Source organism: Pomacea canaliculata, linkage group LG9 (genome assembly GCF_003073045.1).
Source record: "Pomacea canaliculata isolate SZHN2017 linkage group LG9, ASM307304v1, whole genome shotgun sequence".
NCBI classification, from domain to species: domain Eukaryota; kingdom Metazoa; phylum Mollusca; class Gastropoda; order Architaenioglossa; family Ampullariidae; genus Pomacea; species Pomacea canaliculata.
This window is the reverse complement of record NC_037598.1, coordinates 6,530,302-6,545,978: the sequence shown is the minus strand read 5'-3', so window position 1 is coordinate 6,545,978 and position 15,677 is coordinate 6,530,302. Positions and strand designations below refer to the sequence as shown.

At 39.1% G+C, this 15,677-nt stretch overlaps 1 protein-coding gene across 1 annotated transcript in view; it reads left to right on the top strand.

Annotated features, from left to right (window-relative positions):
- Positions 1–774: 774 nt before the first annotated feature.
- Positions 775–15,677, top strand: part of LOC112572367 — a 32,125-nt gene continuing 17,222 nt past the window's right edge. The window contains exons 1-13 of the mRNA XM_025252006.1: positions 775–898; positions 1,852–2,737; positions 7,852–8,084; positions 8,431–8,520; positions 8,811–9,064; positions 9,752–9,868; positions 10,214–11,669; positions 12,036–12,221; positions 12,623–12,737; positions 13,058–13,285; positions 13,744–13,918; positions 14,304–14,627; positions 15,447–15,565. Coding sequence (XP_025107791.1) covers positions 1,908–2,737; positions 7,852–8,084; positions 8,431–8,520; positions 8,811–9,064; positions 9,752–9,868; positions 10,214–11,669; positions 12,036–12,221; positions 12,623–12,737; positions 13,058–13,285; positions 13,744–13,918; positions 14,304–14,627; positions 15,447–15,565 — 4,127 coding nt within the window. The 5' untranslated portion in view covers positions 775–898; positions 1,852–1,907. The remainder of the gene's footprint in view (positions 899–1,851; positions 2,738–7,851; positions 8,085–8,430; positions 8,521–8,810; positions 9,065–9,751; positions 9,869–10,213; positions 11,670–12,035; positions 12,222–12,622; positions 12,738–13,057; positions 13,286–13,743; positions 13,919–14,303; positions 14,628–15,446; positions 15,566–15,677) is intronic.

The window sequence follows — 15,677 nt, the reverse complement described above, 5'->3', positions numbered from 1 at the left end:
AAATGTAGATTAAATTATTTAATGTGACGGGATTTTGTGAGAGTTGAAAGCGAGCGCATGTCGGTGAATCATTGCCATTTCCCCTTTCATTAAACTTTTTTATGATCGCCCGCAAAATGAGTTTCCATGCAGCTCGACCACAACCCCCTATAATTTGTGACAACCAAAGATAATACACGAAAAACACTATACACATAGAAAAAGGTGTACGATCATAACTCTATATATGTACGTATAATATAGCCTTGCGTACGTCATTAACCTGCATATATGCAAACAGTGAATATTTTAAAAGTGCAATGCATAATAAGAATGGCACGACTGTCGGCCGTGCCATGTTGAGGCCCGAAACGGCGGTCGAAATTGGGTCCATGGGTGTAAAGAATTTTAAGCAGGTGTCACGTCAATTTTTTTTTTAGTGAATCTAATGCTAACTATACGATCAGTTGGAAAATATACATTTGTCGCTGAAATGCGCGCGCACACACACACATGAACGCACTTATACAATACGCACGCTCGCGCGTGCGCACATGTATACGCACGTACAATTAAGCATGATCGAGGTGTGCATGATGTACGATTTTCTTGGGGGTAAATTTATTAAGCTCAAGGAATATGTAAGAATTCCATGTTGATAAATAAGAGAGAGGTAGAGAAAGTGTGAAAAGATAGCGAAAAAAATCACATGATTATATGTTTGGCTATCGGCGAGATAAAAGGAGCAATGCATTTCTGAAGCCAATAAGCTATTTATAGATGCAGCAGCGAGAAGCAGCCAATCACTATCCCACAATGCACTTGTTCTTACTCACCGGAAGACCAACGCAGGGGATTCCCTATACTTTTGCTGGCGCACGTCTTTCACGTCCGTTTACCGTGGTAAATTTGATTAACGGTAAGCAAATACACGTGTAAATAGAAGATTAAACATTAATGAATCATTCCAGATAGGTGGTGATGTCATTTATTTAGATTAAGTTTGATCTTTGACTTTTTTTAATTTGCGCCTGTCCGGCCCTGGAGCCCAGTTCTGACAAAGCAGTCCTTGATCTCGATGCCTATGGTCAGCGAAGTAATAAATGGCGAAGACATCTTGGTCGACTGAAACACGCTACAGGCTATAGCAGTAAAATATTTAATGCATATAGATATATGCATTGATTTGCGCACAATACTGTCATCATATCAAGTAAAAGGATCATTGGAATCTCATCGACACTGCGAGTAGGAGATTCTGTTGCCTCGTTTTGTTTTTCTGCGAGGGATGGATAGAGAATTTATTCATTGTCACATTATAATTATGGGGTCGAAGTTTACATAACGCATCTTCATGCACTTTTTTCTGGAACTGAAAAGAACCATTTTGTTTGTTATTTTTCAGCTTCAATACTAATTTTTCAGAATTTATTTTTTCTTAGACACCTTAACTTACTATCTTCAGAATTAAGGATTTGAAGGATTTTTAAGAAAACAGTTTATGCATAAAATTTAATGAACTTTTGAAGACTAAACTATAAAGTTATTTAGATGTCAGGGATGTCAAATTGCTTAAAATGAGACCATGTTATGTGTGCATGAAGCTTGTTGCAATATATTAAAAGCATGTTAAACATATTTTTAAAAAAAGCTAACAGTTGTTACTAGTGTTATGGTTAGCTGGCAGAATTTGCTTTATTTCCTTAAACACATTTTCTCCTATTAGCTATTTTTTATTTTAATCATTTTGTTTACGAGCGATTATCTCAAACAAGAAGCTGTATAGTTTAACTGCATACATAAACAAAAATCTTTCTCAGACTGTTTTTATTAACTGTCTCCTCTGTTATAAAATTTTGTGGTTTCTTACAGGTAACTATATGGTTTGGAAGACATTGCCAGCCTGGTCATAACTGGAGTCTGTCATTATGGCTGACAGCAGCGATGGTGGAGGGGGTCGTGGTGGCACAGCAGTTCTTACTAATCACTTAACTCTGGCAGACAACTTTCTGGGTGTTGATAATACTTCTGAAAAAGAATCAGCTGGTGGCTCAAGAGGCAGTGGTATTTTCAGGGATATTCTCCAGGTAGAACCAGCTGATCAAGATTTGAAAGATGAAGATTCATCATTTATGGAGGCTTTAGCAGAGTGTGAGAAGAAAGCAGAAGATAACATAGATGATGATGCTGAGTATATGAGTGGAGATGAAGAGGAAGAGGAGGAGGAAGATGAAGAAGGTGAAGGTGAAGAGGAGGAAGATGATGGTGAAGAAGAAAATGAAGATGATGATGAACAAGATGGTGATAGCTCCTCTGCAGAGGCATCAGATAACAATGACTTCAATGTTGAGAAAGCAAGTGTAATGGATACAGAAGACCCTATTGACTTTGGTACTTGTGAGATGCCTGATTTTTCTGTGATGATGGAAGCTGATGGATCTTCCTTGCTAGAAGGGGCTGTGACCTCTGAAATGGGAATTAAGGGTATGCAAGAGGCTGATTTTGCTGCCGTTGATGATAGTGTAGAAGGAAACGAGGCACTAAGAGCTGCAGGCAAAACTGTGATGGGGAAAAGCAGGGAAGATGCAGAGAAGAAAAAGAAAAAACGAAAGCGAAAGCCTGTGGACAAAGATAAAAAAGGTGCAAAGAAGCCCAAGAAAGAGAGAAAGTCAAAGAAAAAGGGAGGCAAAAGCAAGAAAGAAAAATCAAATGTGGATTCAAGTCATCTTAAAGCATCAGAGAGAAGACGTAACATAAGGTAACAGTTTTTGTTTTTTTAATTTCTGAAGCAATTTTTTTGAGTGTGATCTCTCAAGAAAAATGTTTTTGTTCTTTATATTCTTTCCTTTGGGACTTAAAATGAAAATGCTTGTCTTTAGCCTTTCTTGTGGCTGCCTAGTCTTCTTACTTTCAACTTTTATATAATAATAGTAATAGTAGATTAAAAGCCATTTTTGCAGAATGAGAATCTGTTGTTTAGCATGACCAGAGTTTAGAGTAAGTAGAATAAGGGTTTACTGAATAAAGATAACAAGCTGAAGACAGGCATCATCTTTATTGCAAGTATAATCCCCCCTCTCCCACCCACTCCAAAAAAAAAAAAAAACTAAGAAAGGAACAAACAGAAGAACAAACTTTGACTCAAGTTCACACTCTGGAAAAAGGGGATGGGTGGGGTTTGGTATTGTGAAATCAGACACGAAAATTGGTGTCACTATTTAAAGTTGGTTTTTAGTTGAATGCATTGAGTACCTTGTTGACTGCCTTCCCTATATCCCTCCTGTCCCTCTCAGCAACCCTCCTTTTTGCTCCCTTTCCTCCACCTTTCATGTTCCTATCCTCAGAATCTGTCAGCTTATGTATTTTTCTGTCTAGAATTGTCACATAAATGAAGTTAAAGAACACTAAAGTTTAACAGACTATATATTATTTTCTAACAGCAAAAGATTGTTGTAGGTTGAATATAAGTTGCTTATTATTGATTAGATTTCTCAACAAAAGTTTTTTGGAGCGGTCCGGTGGCGCAACGGTTAGCGCCTGTCACCAATACAGTGTGAAGGTTGGCTGCCCAGAGTTCATTTCTCGTCTCGGGCACGCTGTTCTTTCTCTGCACGTGGCATCTGTTTACAGGGCTGGCTGCCTTGCCGTGATATAGCCTCAGTTGCTGGCACGGCGTAAAAAGCAAATTCCCCCCCCCCCCCCAAACAAAATTTGATGTTGATCAGTTGATGAGGCATGCATAGTTTTTTTTTCATCCATTAATGGTAATCAATAGGTGACCAATTTTACATTGTGTACAAAATCAGTTTGACAGCCAACATCTCCATTAGTTTATATATACAGTCAAATCTCCCTACTATGCCACCTACCGGGACCGAGCAAAAGTGGCATAGTAGCGAGAGTGGCATAGTAGAGAGGGTTCGTAAAAACGGCTTTATTTGTTCAAGTTACCCGTCAGTCCAAAGCAGGGGTGGGCAATTAATTTTCCCAAGAGGCCGCATGAGAAATTGGGATGGTTTTAGAGGGCCGGACTAATTTAGTTAACTCAGTTTTACCTAATACTGTATGTATATATATACTGGCGGGCGGGCCGGTCAGAGACAGGAGGCCTTTGCCCAGGTCTGGTCCAAAGCTCTCAAGAATCATCGGCTTCGCTAGCTGTCTCCTCTCATTCTCCCCCTCACCTCTTCATCCTCCACCCCTCCCAACCACATCCGCGCACCTGCATCCTGTCGCTAGTCGACCCCCTCACACCTTCCCTCTGTCACGTGGCTGTCACCCGGCCAGCGACCACCACCCCCCCACATTGCCAGCCTCCACCCTCCCTGTGTGCGTGCTATGTTCCATCCACCTAACTGCGATGTCCCACACTACCGCACAGTATAATAATCGAGCACTGCGCGGAATTTCACAACTTGTGTCTTTTAACAGTCACAAAAAAAGTGGCATAGTAGCGAGAGTAGGGGTGGCATAGTAAATTTTTTTTTACATTGAATTTATAGTCGGGACCGAGCAAAAGTGGCATAATACCGAGAGTGGCATAATAGCGGGGTGGCATAGTAGGGAGATTTGACTGTATAAGATAAAAAGTTTAACAGTTGTACAATACAGAATCCATGTGCTCACATCTTGAGTGATTAGGCCAATAAGATAATTACTGGCCTGATGTTTTTCTGCTCCTTTTCCCACTATTCCCTGCAAAATTCAGTAGTTGATGACATGCTTTATTCTGTTCTTTTGGAAGACCAAAGTATCATAGAAGAGACATAAATGACAGAGTCATGGTGTAGTTCTGATTTTGATTAAGCCGTCTGATTCTGATCCTGATAACACTGATGGTTGACCATATCAAGACTTTATTACAGCGTACAAGGAATTTAGTTTGCTAGTGATGCTATTTGTTTAAAATGTTACCAAGGGATTTTGTGGGTTTACAACATGGGTAGTTCTCTTCCAGGGAGCTTTCTGTTGGGATGTAATAAAAATAACACCAGTTCAAGCTACTGTGATAACCAGCAGAACAAAATGCTAGTTCTATAGTCTGTTAAAATGTGTGATACCGAGAAAAACAGTTTTAAGTTTATAGGGCAGGGGTATCAAACACACGGTCAAGTACCACAGCTCCTGTTAATGACCTGAAGGGATGGTCAAGGCAGGACCCATAAATCTGACCTGTGACATGGGACATGCTGGCCTGAACAGGGGCCTGGCTGCATGTCGAAGATTTTTAGTACCTGTTAACTTCCCTGAATCAGTCCAAGATCAAAGGGTGACTAGGGGCAACCCATGTGTATGATGAGGCAGCTCATCCTCCGACTAATAGAAACTCATCACTTTCTGAATCTGCGGGCTGGCGACCAGAAGTCGTCTCGATGAGACGTTAAGTTGTGAGAAGCAAACTTGTCTAGATCAAGTTGGTGGGAGTATAGAGTTGCATGATGAAAGTGTGTGAAGTCTTGTGTCCAAACAAAAAGCATATGTTTGCAAATGTAAGCCTCAGCGGAAACACGGTTGCTGATCGGATTTGTGAGATGGCCACTGATTTGAAAACACAGCTGATCGAAAAAAGTAAAGATTTCGTTGCATACTCCCTTGCAGTCGATGAAAATACTGACACGACGGACACCGCACAACTCGCCATCTTCATCACAGAAGAAATATTAGACATAAAATCCATGCATGGGACAACGACAGGAAAGGACATTTTTGACAACATATGTCAAAGTATAACTGACATGAACCTACCCTGGGACAAACTTGTTGCACTTACAACAGATGGAGCGCCAGTGATGTGCGACCAAAAGAGTGGACTAGTTGGAAGGATGCGGTCACATATCCAAGAAAATTGTAGTGGGGAGTTGATAGCATATCACTGCATAATACACCAAGAATTGATGTGTGCTAAAGTCCTCAACATGGAGCATGCAATGAGCATTGTAACACAAACCGTCAACTTCATCAGAGCCAAAGGGTTCAATTCCTGCCTGTTTCAGTCCTTTGTGCAGGAAATAGATTCACAGTTGGGTGACATGCTGCATCACACAGAAGTGCGGTGGCTAAGTCAGGGCAAAGTTCTCACTTGAGTTTTTCAGCTGATTAGGGAAATCTGTCAGTTCATGGACAGCAAAGGAAAAGACTTCACAGTCTTGCAGGATGAAAAGTGGAAATGTGAATTGGCATTTCTGTGTAACATAACCACTCATCTCAACTCCTTGAACCTGCAGCTCCAGGGACAGGGCCACTTGGTAAATGACCTGCATGTTGCAGTGAAGGCATTTCAAGTGAAGTTCTTATGGGAAACACAAATGAACCAATGCAACTTGTTTCACTTTCCTTGCTGCAAAACAGTGATGGACAAAGTCAGCGCCAAGGTGTTCCCAAATGCACATTTGAAAAGCTGAACTCACTTTGTGCTGAGTTTAAATGCCATTTCAGTGACTTCTCAGTGCAGAAAAGCAATTTCCAACTCTTTCACAACTCATTTGCCATTGATGTGGAAACTACACCTCTGCATTTGCAGATGGAACTCATAGAACTGCAGTGTAATGAGTCACTGAAGGCAAAGTACGACTCTGTGGGGCCTGCACACTTCACTCATTCCCTCCCACAACCAATGTCCCAGCTTCGTCTTTGGCAGCACATAATTGTGTGAGCAACTTTTCTCTGTGATGAAGATCAACAAACATCACACAGGAGTTGTCTTACTGATGTACACTTGTAGTCCATCCTGAGAATCTCCACAACACAGAAACTTACTCCAAACATAAACGAACTTGTTGCCAAGTAAAGATGTCAAATGTCCACTTCTGACAAAATAAATTAAGAAGAAAAACTGCTAAGCCTTGGTTTGTTATTACTTTTGTTTTAATGTATGATTTTGTTTACACAAAATTAATAACACAAAGTTGAGTTTTCTACTGTTCAATAAAAAGTTATCGGACTTAAATAATAACCTTGTGTATGATGTGAGATTTGGCCACCTGTGTGATTGAGTTTGACACCCTGTTATAGGGAGTCATTGATTTTTTTTAAACTTTTACTTGACCTGCTATGTTTATGTTTGGTCAAATTTTGTAATCAATTTTTTACACACTTCCCATCATTGAAAGGTCTGAAAATTTCCCCATTTACTCATTTTCAATGACAATGTAATTAAATCATTTCCAGCAGTCTACAAGTAGTAAAATAATTATAATTTTTTAAAATAACATTGGCTGAGAATTTAGGCCGAATTAGAGGAGATAGGTAATCACTGCTTTAAGACTAGAAATCTATTTTTAATCTCTCCTAATTTGGCCTATAAGAAGACAAAGTCACTAAGTAAAACAAAAAAAGACAACAAAAAATAACAAAATTGAAAAAGGCTAAAAAAGTTTGAAATAAGTAAAAAAAAAAAAAATTTAGAAACATACTTTCATTTGAAATGCACTAAGAGTAAAATAATTTTCTTTTTTAAACTTAGAATTTTCTTTAATACATATAACTTAAAATAATAAAGTGTAAAGGAGCGCTCTTGGAACACTCTGGGGCCTCTCACATTTTATATTATTAAGGAAAATCCTGTGACCCAAGAACAACAATACTTTACCCTTTTTAGTGCATTTCAAGTAAAAGCATGTTTAAAAAAATTTTGTTTACTTATTTTGTTTTTGAGTGGAGACAATTTTCATAGTACTAAGGTCTTAATTTGCAGATGGATTTATCTGAGTCACAGAAAAAATAACCAGAAACAATGTTCAGGTAGACTGTTGCAGACTGCAGAGAAAGCTAACATAAGTACATTCTTACATACTGTATTTTTTGTGATTACTGCCATTTAATATATCATCATATCACACACACAGGTTATCATTTTCTCTTTTGCTACCTTAGGAAAATTTTGAATGAAAAAGACTTGGACCATGAAACCTTGGCTGCCCAGAAAGAAGAGCTGGACCGACAACAGCGATTGATGGAGTTAAAAAAATCTGCTATGACAAGCATGGCAAAGCCATCAGTGACACTCAAGCCAACAATGGTGTCCTGTGGAACTGGCACTAGTGTTGGAGTTGGTATTGCAAGTGGGGAATCTCAACAAGATTCTCAGCTCAAATCTTTGCTTCAATGTGAGTTGCCGTAAAAACAAATGAACAAAAAAAAGTCATTGACATCCAAATATGTCTGCATGGTTTACAGTTAATAATTAGCAGCAATAACAGAAATAATAAAACAAACATATTAAAGTTATAATTATATTTGCGAAAATGCAGTAAGTTAGGAAATGTAAAAGCCTTATAAAAAAAAATCGCTGGTACTGCTTTTCTTTCTGCTATAATTGTAATTTTTTTATTTTCAAGAAGCAAAATAAAAATTGTGGCGTAAGTCTTTCGGGGTCATTGTTACTAGAAGAGTTGCATCATACAGATCACTTTTGTGATGCATACTGAAGTCAGGTTTAAAATTTTTTGACAGCTGCTGAAGAAGAAGCAGAAAAACTGGAGAAGAAAGACATTTCTGTGCTGGCAGATCAGAAGAAAGAACTTCCAATAAAGCAAGAAAAGGGTATGTCATTTCACTGAAGCTTATGTTAATGTACTTAAAGGATTTATGCTTATCTTCTGTTGAAGATTTTCAGCAAAATATATATTGAAAGGATAATGGCATTGTATGGCTCTATCTCAGTAGTCAAGCTCTCTAGGTTATGTGGTGAACATGCTACAGTTGTTTTTTACTTCTTTTAGTTTGAGGCTGTAGTTTTCATAGAAATGAGTTCATATTGTGGTCTGCTATTTCCTCTTCCAGCATCTCTAGATATTTGGAGCATTTTCTAATATTTAATACATTCTTTGCAGTGGATGTTATTGAGCTGAGCAGCGAGTCTGAAGATGAAGAAGACGATGATGACTGTGTGATGATGCCCAGTACCACTGAAGAAGAGGAAGATGAACCAGAGGCAGAGGATGTCAATAATGGTGGTTCTCACATCAATGATGATTTCAATTGTGCTGATGAAAAGGGTCGGGTGTTGGTCAATGTCGGCCATCCGGCAGAAGATCCTGACATATACCTGACACCACAGGTGGCAAGAGCAATCAAACCCCATCAGGTCAGGAAACTTTATTATTTAGGTGCAGTCAGCCAAACTCTTCATTCAGGAAGCTTTATTATTATTTAGATGCAGTCAGCTAAACACTTCGTTTTATACTGGCACAGTTCACCCATTTTTAAACACTTGGCTTAGTCTCATTTTCTTTTTTACCCCATCCCCTGCCCAATATTTCAAGACATTCATATTTGCTACTTGTGGGGCTTTAGTTTTCATGCAGAGGTATTCTTATCACAGGACTGGCTATGAGACGAAATTTGTGAATTGTGCAGTAATTGGCAGTTAGTGCTATGCAAACATCATTATATTATTGTGATTGGTTTCATACAAGCATCATTATTATTACAGAGGGCTTGCCAGGCCTGTAGGTATTAGGCAGAGATAACAGAAATCTTGGGGTAAGAATATTCCTCTGCTTCATAATTATGGCCCGTGTGGATCTTGATGGCTTTTAAGTAAAAATGGCAGTTTAATATTCCATTCTACTTTTATGTTGGAAAGAATTAGAGTAAATCTTAGGATTTAGCATGTTTTCTTATCTGTGCTTTAGATTGGCTAAGAGCAGTGTAGTAAAGTCTTTTAAGAAGTTTGTGTAGCGTTAGAGATGTCCAGATTTTGGTATTCGTGAACTTCCACCAGTTCATAGGTTGATATCACAAACTTCATTGCCCTCAACCCTATTTGCAGATTGGAGGTGTACGCTTTCTGTATGACAACGTTGTGGAGTCTATAGAGCGTTTCAAGACTAGTCAAGGTTTTGGTTGTATTCTTGCTCATAGTATGGGATTAGGCAAGACTATACAGGTAAGAAGTTCCGGCAATGAGTAACACATCTGAGCTTAACTTTATAAACAACTAAGCCATTATTGTAATGATGGTGGCTAAGCTAGCATACTGTCCTTATAAAAACTTGTGAAACTGCAATATAATGCTATATCAAATTTTAGTATTTTAATTTAAATACTAATGGCTGCACATTGCTGACATCTTTATAAGTATATCTGAATGATGGTGATATTTAATTTTATTCTCCAGCTACAAAACAATATACTATTTTGTGAACTAAAAACAGCTTTAATTCCCACTCACCCCTGTAATATGGAGCACAGAGTGCAGCAGAACATCTCAGGATGAAAGCTTATTTTGCAGGTTATTGCTTTCACGGATATCTTCCTAAAGCACACTGGCGCGAAAACAGTGCTGTGCATCGTGCCCATCAACACACTGCAAAACTGGATGGCAGAATTTAACATGTGGGCCCCCTCAAAGGAGAAGTTGAAACCACCTTCTCCACCTCCACCACCCAAAAACTCAAGTCAGAGAGAATCACGAGAAAAAAACCAGAGAGACAAGTCTAGTAGTCAGAAAGACTCCAAGAACTCTGTGATGGGCGCTCCTGCAGGTCCTTATGGTTCATCCTTGATGCCTCCATCCATGAATCATATGGGCAATTCAGGGATGAGTCATATGGGTGGTCCAGGAATGGGACAGATGGTTGGGCCTGGCATGGGGTGGATGGGGAACCATGGAATGGGGCTGCCTGGAAACTCAGGGATGGGACCACGTGGAGGTCCTGCAATGGGACACATGGGCGGGGTAGGAAACAGTCAGATGAGTGGGCCTGGATTGGGTCAGATGGGTGGGTCAGGAATGGGGCAAATAGGTGGGCCAGGAATTGGCCAGATGGGTAATCAAGGCATGGGACAGGTATGTGGGCCAGGGATGGGGTCGATGAATAATTCAGGGATGGGGCAGATGGGAAACCCAGGAGTGGGACAAATGAGTGGGCCAGGCATGGGGCATATTGGAGGGCCAGGCATGGGGCACATGGGAGGCCCCAACATGGCAAGCATGGGTAGCCAAGGAATGGGAGGCATAGGCAAAACGGACATGGGGCAGATGGGAGGATCTGGCATGGGGATGATAGGGACACAGGGAATAGGACAGATGGGGAGTTCCAGCATGTCCTACATGGGACAGATGGGTATGCACAGCATGGGTCATATGGGCAACCCTTCCATGGGGTCTATGGCAGCACCTTGGATGAACTCTGGCATGGGGGGAATGACAAACTCCCAACATGGGTTCATGGGCAATATGGGGCCACCACCACCACCACCTCCTATGGGCATGTCTTCCATGATGCCACCTGGGCAGTCCTCGTCAACTTCTGGCAACCCACCAGTGGGCAACAGTAGCCCACCTGCCATGCCCCCACCTGGCAGTCAGCCAAACACCTTGATGGGTTCTATGGGATTTTCTTCAGCAAACTCACCCATGGGAATGCCACCAGCAGGACCTGTAAATAATGCTGTTGAGATGGGCAAGATGACTGGAGATAGTGGCGATGTCAAAGAGAAAGGATATTCTGAGAATGGATGCAAACAGCTTGGTGAATGTGGTGAAAATAAGTGGATTAAAGAAGAAAAAATGGATAATGAGCTAGAGAAGCAGATTAAAGAAAATGGAGAGAATTTGTCAAAATCATATGTGGACAACATCAAGAAGGAAAAGCCAGACGAGCCAGAAATCGTACCACGTGAATACCATGTATATCTGCTAAACGACAGCTGCAAGACAACCAGCCAACGTGCCAAAATATTAGGTAGGTGAATAATTGCCAGTAAAAGGTTTAATAAGTACATAGTATTAGAAAATATTGTAATTATGCTTTTATGCCCACTTATTTACAATATATGTTGCCTTGAAATGTCTTGTGTATTGTGTTTAAATTTATATATTTTTGTGTGTGCGTGTGTGTGGGGGGCGCATGTTTGTATATATATATATAAACCTATAGTTAATGAGAAAGCGAATAATTCCATTGATAAGTGATCTTGTTTTCCATTTTTTATAAAGATATATATATATCCTTGATATAACAGGAAGTGCTCACATTAAAAATCAGGTGTGAACAAGATTTGGTTGTCTGCACCATTACTATGAAGGTGTGTTGGTTGACTTGTTTTAGGAGAATGGACAACAAATGGTGGAGTGTTGCTTATGGGATATGAGATGTTCCGCTTGCTGTCATCCCGTCGATACTTTACTCAAAAACCAAAGAAGAAGAAGAAAAAGAATAGCAGCACCAGTACCACTGAAGACCCTGAAGTCATAGATGTTGATGAAGAAGATAAGAACAAAAATCTGATGACAGGTAACTAAGTAGCTGAATGTCAGGGATTTTTTCTTGTTGATATGTTTTGTTTGGATATTCATACATTTGCATATGCCCCACTTACATTCTTGGTTCACATTTAATATTTTTTTTATAGTTACAACATGATTAGATTTGCATGTTGTCTTAAAAGAAAGACTGCTTGCAGTATTTAGCCAGGTTAACCTCTTTTCCTGTTATTTGAATGGCATACATCCTAAAATCTTGATCAACATATTATATACACTGAATTTTTACAAAAAATACCACAATAAAAACTAAAAATGAATAAACAATTAAATAAGCAAGTTTTCATTAAGTATTATCTGGAAGAATAAGGGCAAGGCTTGAATTCATGGCTCCATTTTTCTCCAGAATTATCCAGTTATACTTTTCTGCAGATATCCACAGTGCACTGGTAAATCCCGGACCAGATCTTATAATCTGTGATGAAGGGCATCGCATCAAGAATAACCATGCTGGTATTTCCCAGTCTCTGAAACAGGTCAAAACAAAGTGAGTTTTGACACGCTTATCATTTCAATAAATCATTGAATGATCACTAATTCTACTTTTTAATTCAGGATGTGATGCTTTAGAAGCTGGAGATTAAAATGATTTTGCTGCATTTGTACATGCTGGGTGTAGTTTTACTGTTGAATGGGGTGATCCACTTTACAATAAGTATATTGAATAAATGAATCCCACTAGATGCAGAAATAAATCAACTTACTGCTTCCACTCACTTATCAATCCTCCAATCTGCAAAGTAGCCATAATAGCTGACATAAAAGAGTAATTGGGGTTGAGTTTAGAAAGCGCTAGAATGGTTTCAGACGGAGAGTTGTGCTGACGGGCTACCCCCTGCAGAATAATCTCATGGAGTACTGGTGCATGGTGGACTTTGTGCGTCCCAGCTTCTTGGGTACAAAGACAGAGTTCAGCAACATGTTTGAGCGACCCATCATGAATGGTCAGTGCCATGACTCTACTTCAGAAGATCTCAAGATCATGCGTCATCGTGCATACGTACTTCACAACTTACTTGAGGGATTTGTTCAGAGGTAAGACTTGCTAAATGCAGAGAGAGAAGAAAACCAAGAGAGTGAGAATGTTGGGAATGTAGGTATGAGTGTGATTTGATGTTCTACTAAAGTTACATCACAACATGCTACTCAGGTTATATCAATGTTCTACTAAGGTTATATCACAGCAAAACAGCTGGCCCTGTAAACAGGTGCCACATGAGGAGAAAGAACAGCATGTTCAAGACGATCTGAACCCAGAATTCTTGACTATATTTTTGGTGACGGGTTTAACCATGCACACAAGACTACCTGTGAACATGTTGGAGAAGGAAGATGATGATAAATAAATCTATGTTGATGATAATATTAACAACGAAAGCTATGTACATGTAGAAATATATTGCAAATTGTTTTTGATGAAAGCTATGGACGCATTTGAACTTGGGATTAGTACTACCTTAACCATGGCTGTTGATGTGCTTCTTTACATTCAGACGAGGGCACACGGTGCTGAAGAAAGCTCTTCCCCAGAAAACCGAGTATGTGTTTATGATTCGCATGAGTCCTATACAGCGCAAACTTTATAGGCGCTTCATGGAATCACTAGAGACAACTGGCATGGCCTTGGCAAATAGTAATCCTCTCCGAGCCTTTTCCATTGGCTGCAAGGTCAGCTCTTAATCTCCTTGATCCATATTTGTCATTGTCTCATTGAAATGAAATGCCATAGAACAATTTTTGTTTGTTACATAGTCAGTGATCAACTTGCTCACAAAATCATGGTTTAAATGTCGATGTGTGAAGAGTTGCTTGACCCATAAAGAATGGGACTCATTTGTAGACTGATTTTTAAAAAAAAAAACATTTTTATGTTGCTAAAAAATCTTAGAAAATTCCTGACTTTTATTCATCTTTATCTTTTTCTTTAAGAGTCAGAGAACTAGCTTCAGGGTTTTTGCATTTTGGTTATCCAGCACCTAACATATACCAGTCATTACATCAATTTAAATATTTAAAATTAATCACACTATTCTTTATTTTATTTCTTTTTCAGATTTGGAACCATCCAGACATTCTCCATAAATCTGTCATGTTGAAGAAACCAGTGACAGAAGAAAATGATTTGGACATTGAAGCAAGTGAAGTCACAGGATCTAAAAAGAAGTTGAAAAAGTCAGACTCATCCTCATCGCTGGCATCGACAGCCTCCGTGTCATCCATAGCATCTTCAGCATCTGTTGCCACAGCAGCATCTACTTCGACGGTAGCCAGCATGGCCACTAATGCTAGCACTGTTGATACAGGCATTGGAACAGGTTCAGATGAAACAATGCCAAGCACTGCTAGCTCTGACAAAAAGGAGGAAGATAATGCATGGGTGAGCAGCTATTAAGACTTTTCTTAGTCCCATACCAAATTTATTCCTTTTTGAAACCTGAAAACACCAACAAAAAGAATTAAGTTTATCCACAGGCTCAGTGATTAGAACAATTGTTAACTTATTCAAACTCTTGTCCACATATAGCCTCCTCTCTATGACTGCGCCATAGACATGTAGTACCTATGTGTGTGACAGACTTATGTTTTTCTTGAACACATATAATACAGACATGAAACTGAGGTGGGGTAGGGGGTGTTACGAATTATGTTAGATGCATTTGGAGATGCTTCAGCTAATAAGACTGCTCTAAACACATAAGGAAAAATGTTACAAGGTGGTCTGAAAATATAAGTTTAGGTTGGAGTTATCATTGCAGAATTATTTTATAATAAACTAAAATTGATATTTTGATGTTACTTGCTATTAGATGTTGGTGGCACAGTTTTACATGTATGAAACAAAACTCCAATAAATAAAGCAGTTTCTTGCACTCAGAAGTGATAAAAATATGGGCTTTTTTGGTACCTGGTCAGTATCTAATTTAATTGCGGGTCTAAAAGCCTCTTACATTTTTTGGATGGGAAACACGGGTGCACATAAATGAAAATCCATACAGTTTCATGCTGAGGGGTATTGTTGTAAGAGAGACCAAGTTGATAGGTAGACAGATGAAAATCCTGTGCTTAATGAAATAAGTTTAGAAAAAGTTCACAAAAATTTTAAAAAGTTTGCTCTTGAATGGGTGTGGGTATGAATCTTGTATTAAATTACCTTTTATGCTTTATAACAACTTTAACTGAAAATTTTTTTTCACAGGTAGGGGATGCTTTTGAAGAATATGAGGCAGGCCTGATGGAGCATGGGCCTAAAATGGTGATCTTAAATACTATAGTAGAAGAGTGTCTCAAAGTGGGAGACAAGATCTTGGTCTTCAGGTAAACTCCTTTGTCTTTTTAATTCCCTTAATGGAGAAAATTAGTCTTATTTTTCATATTGTCATAAAAGGGTTCATTGATTTATTTACTATGTTAGGTATTTGTGTTGCTG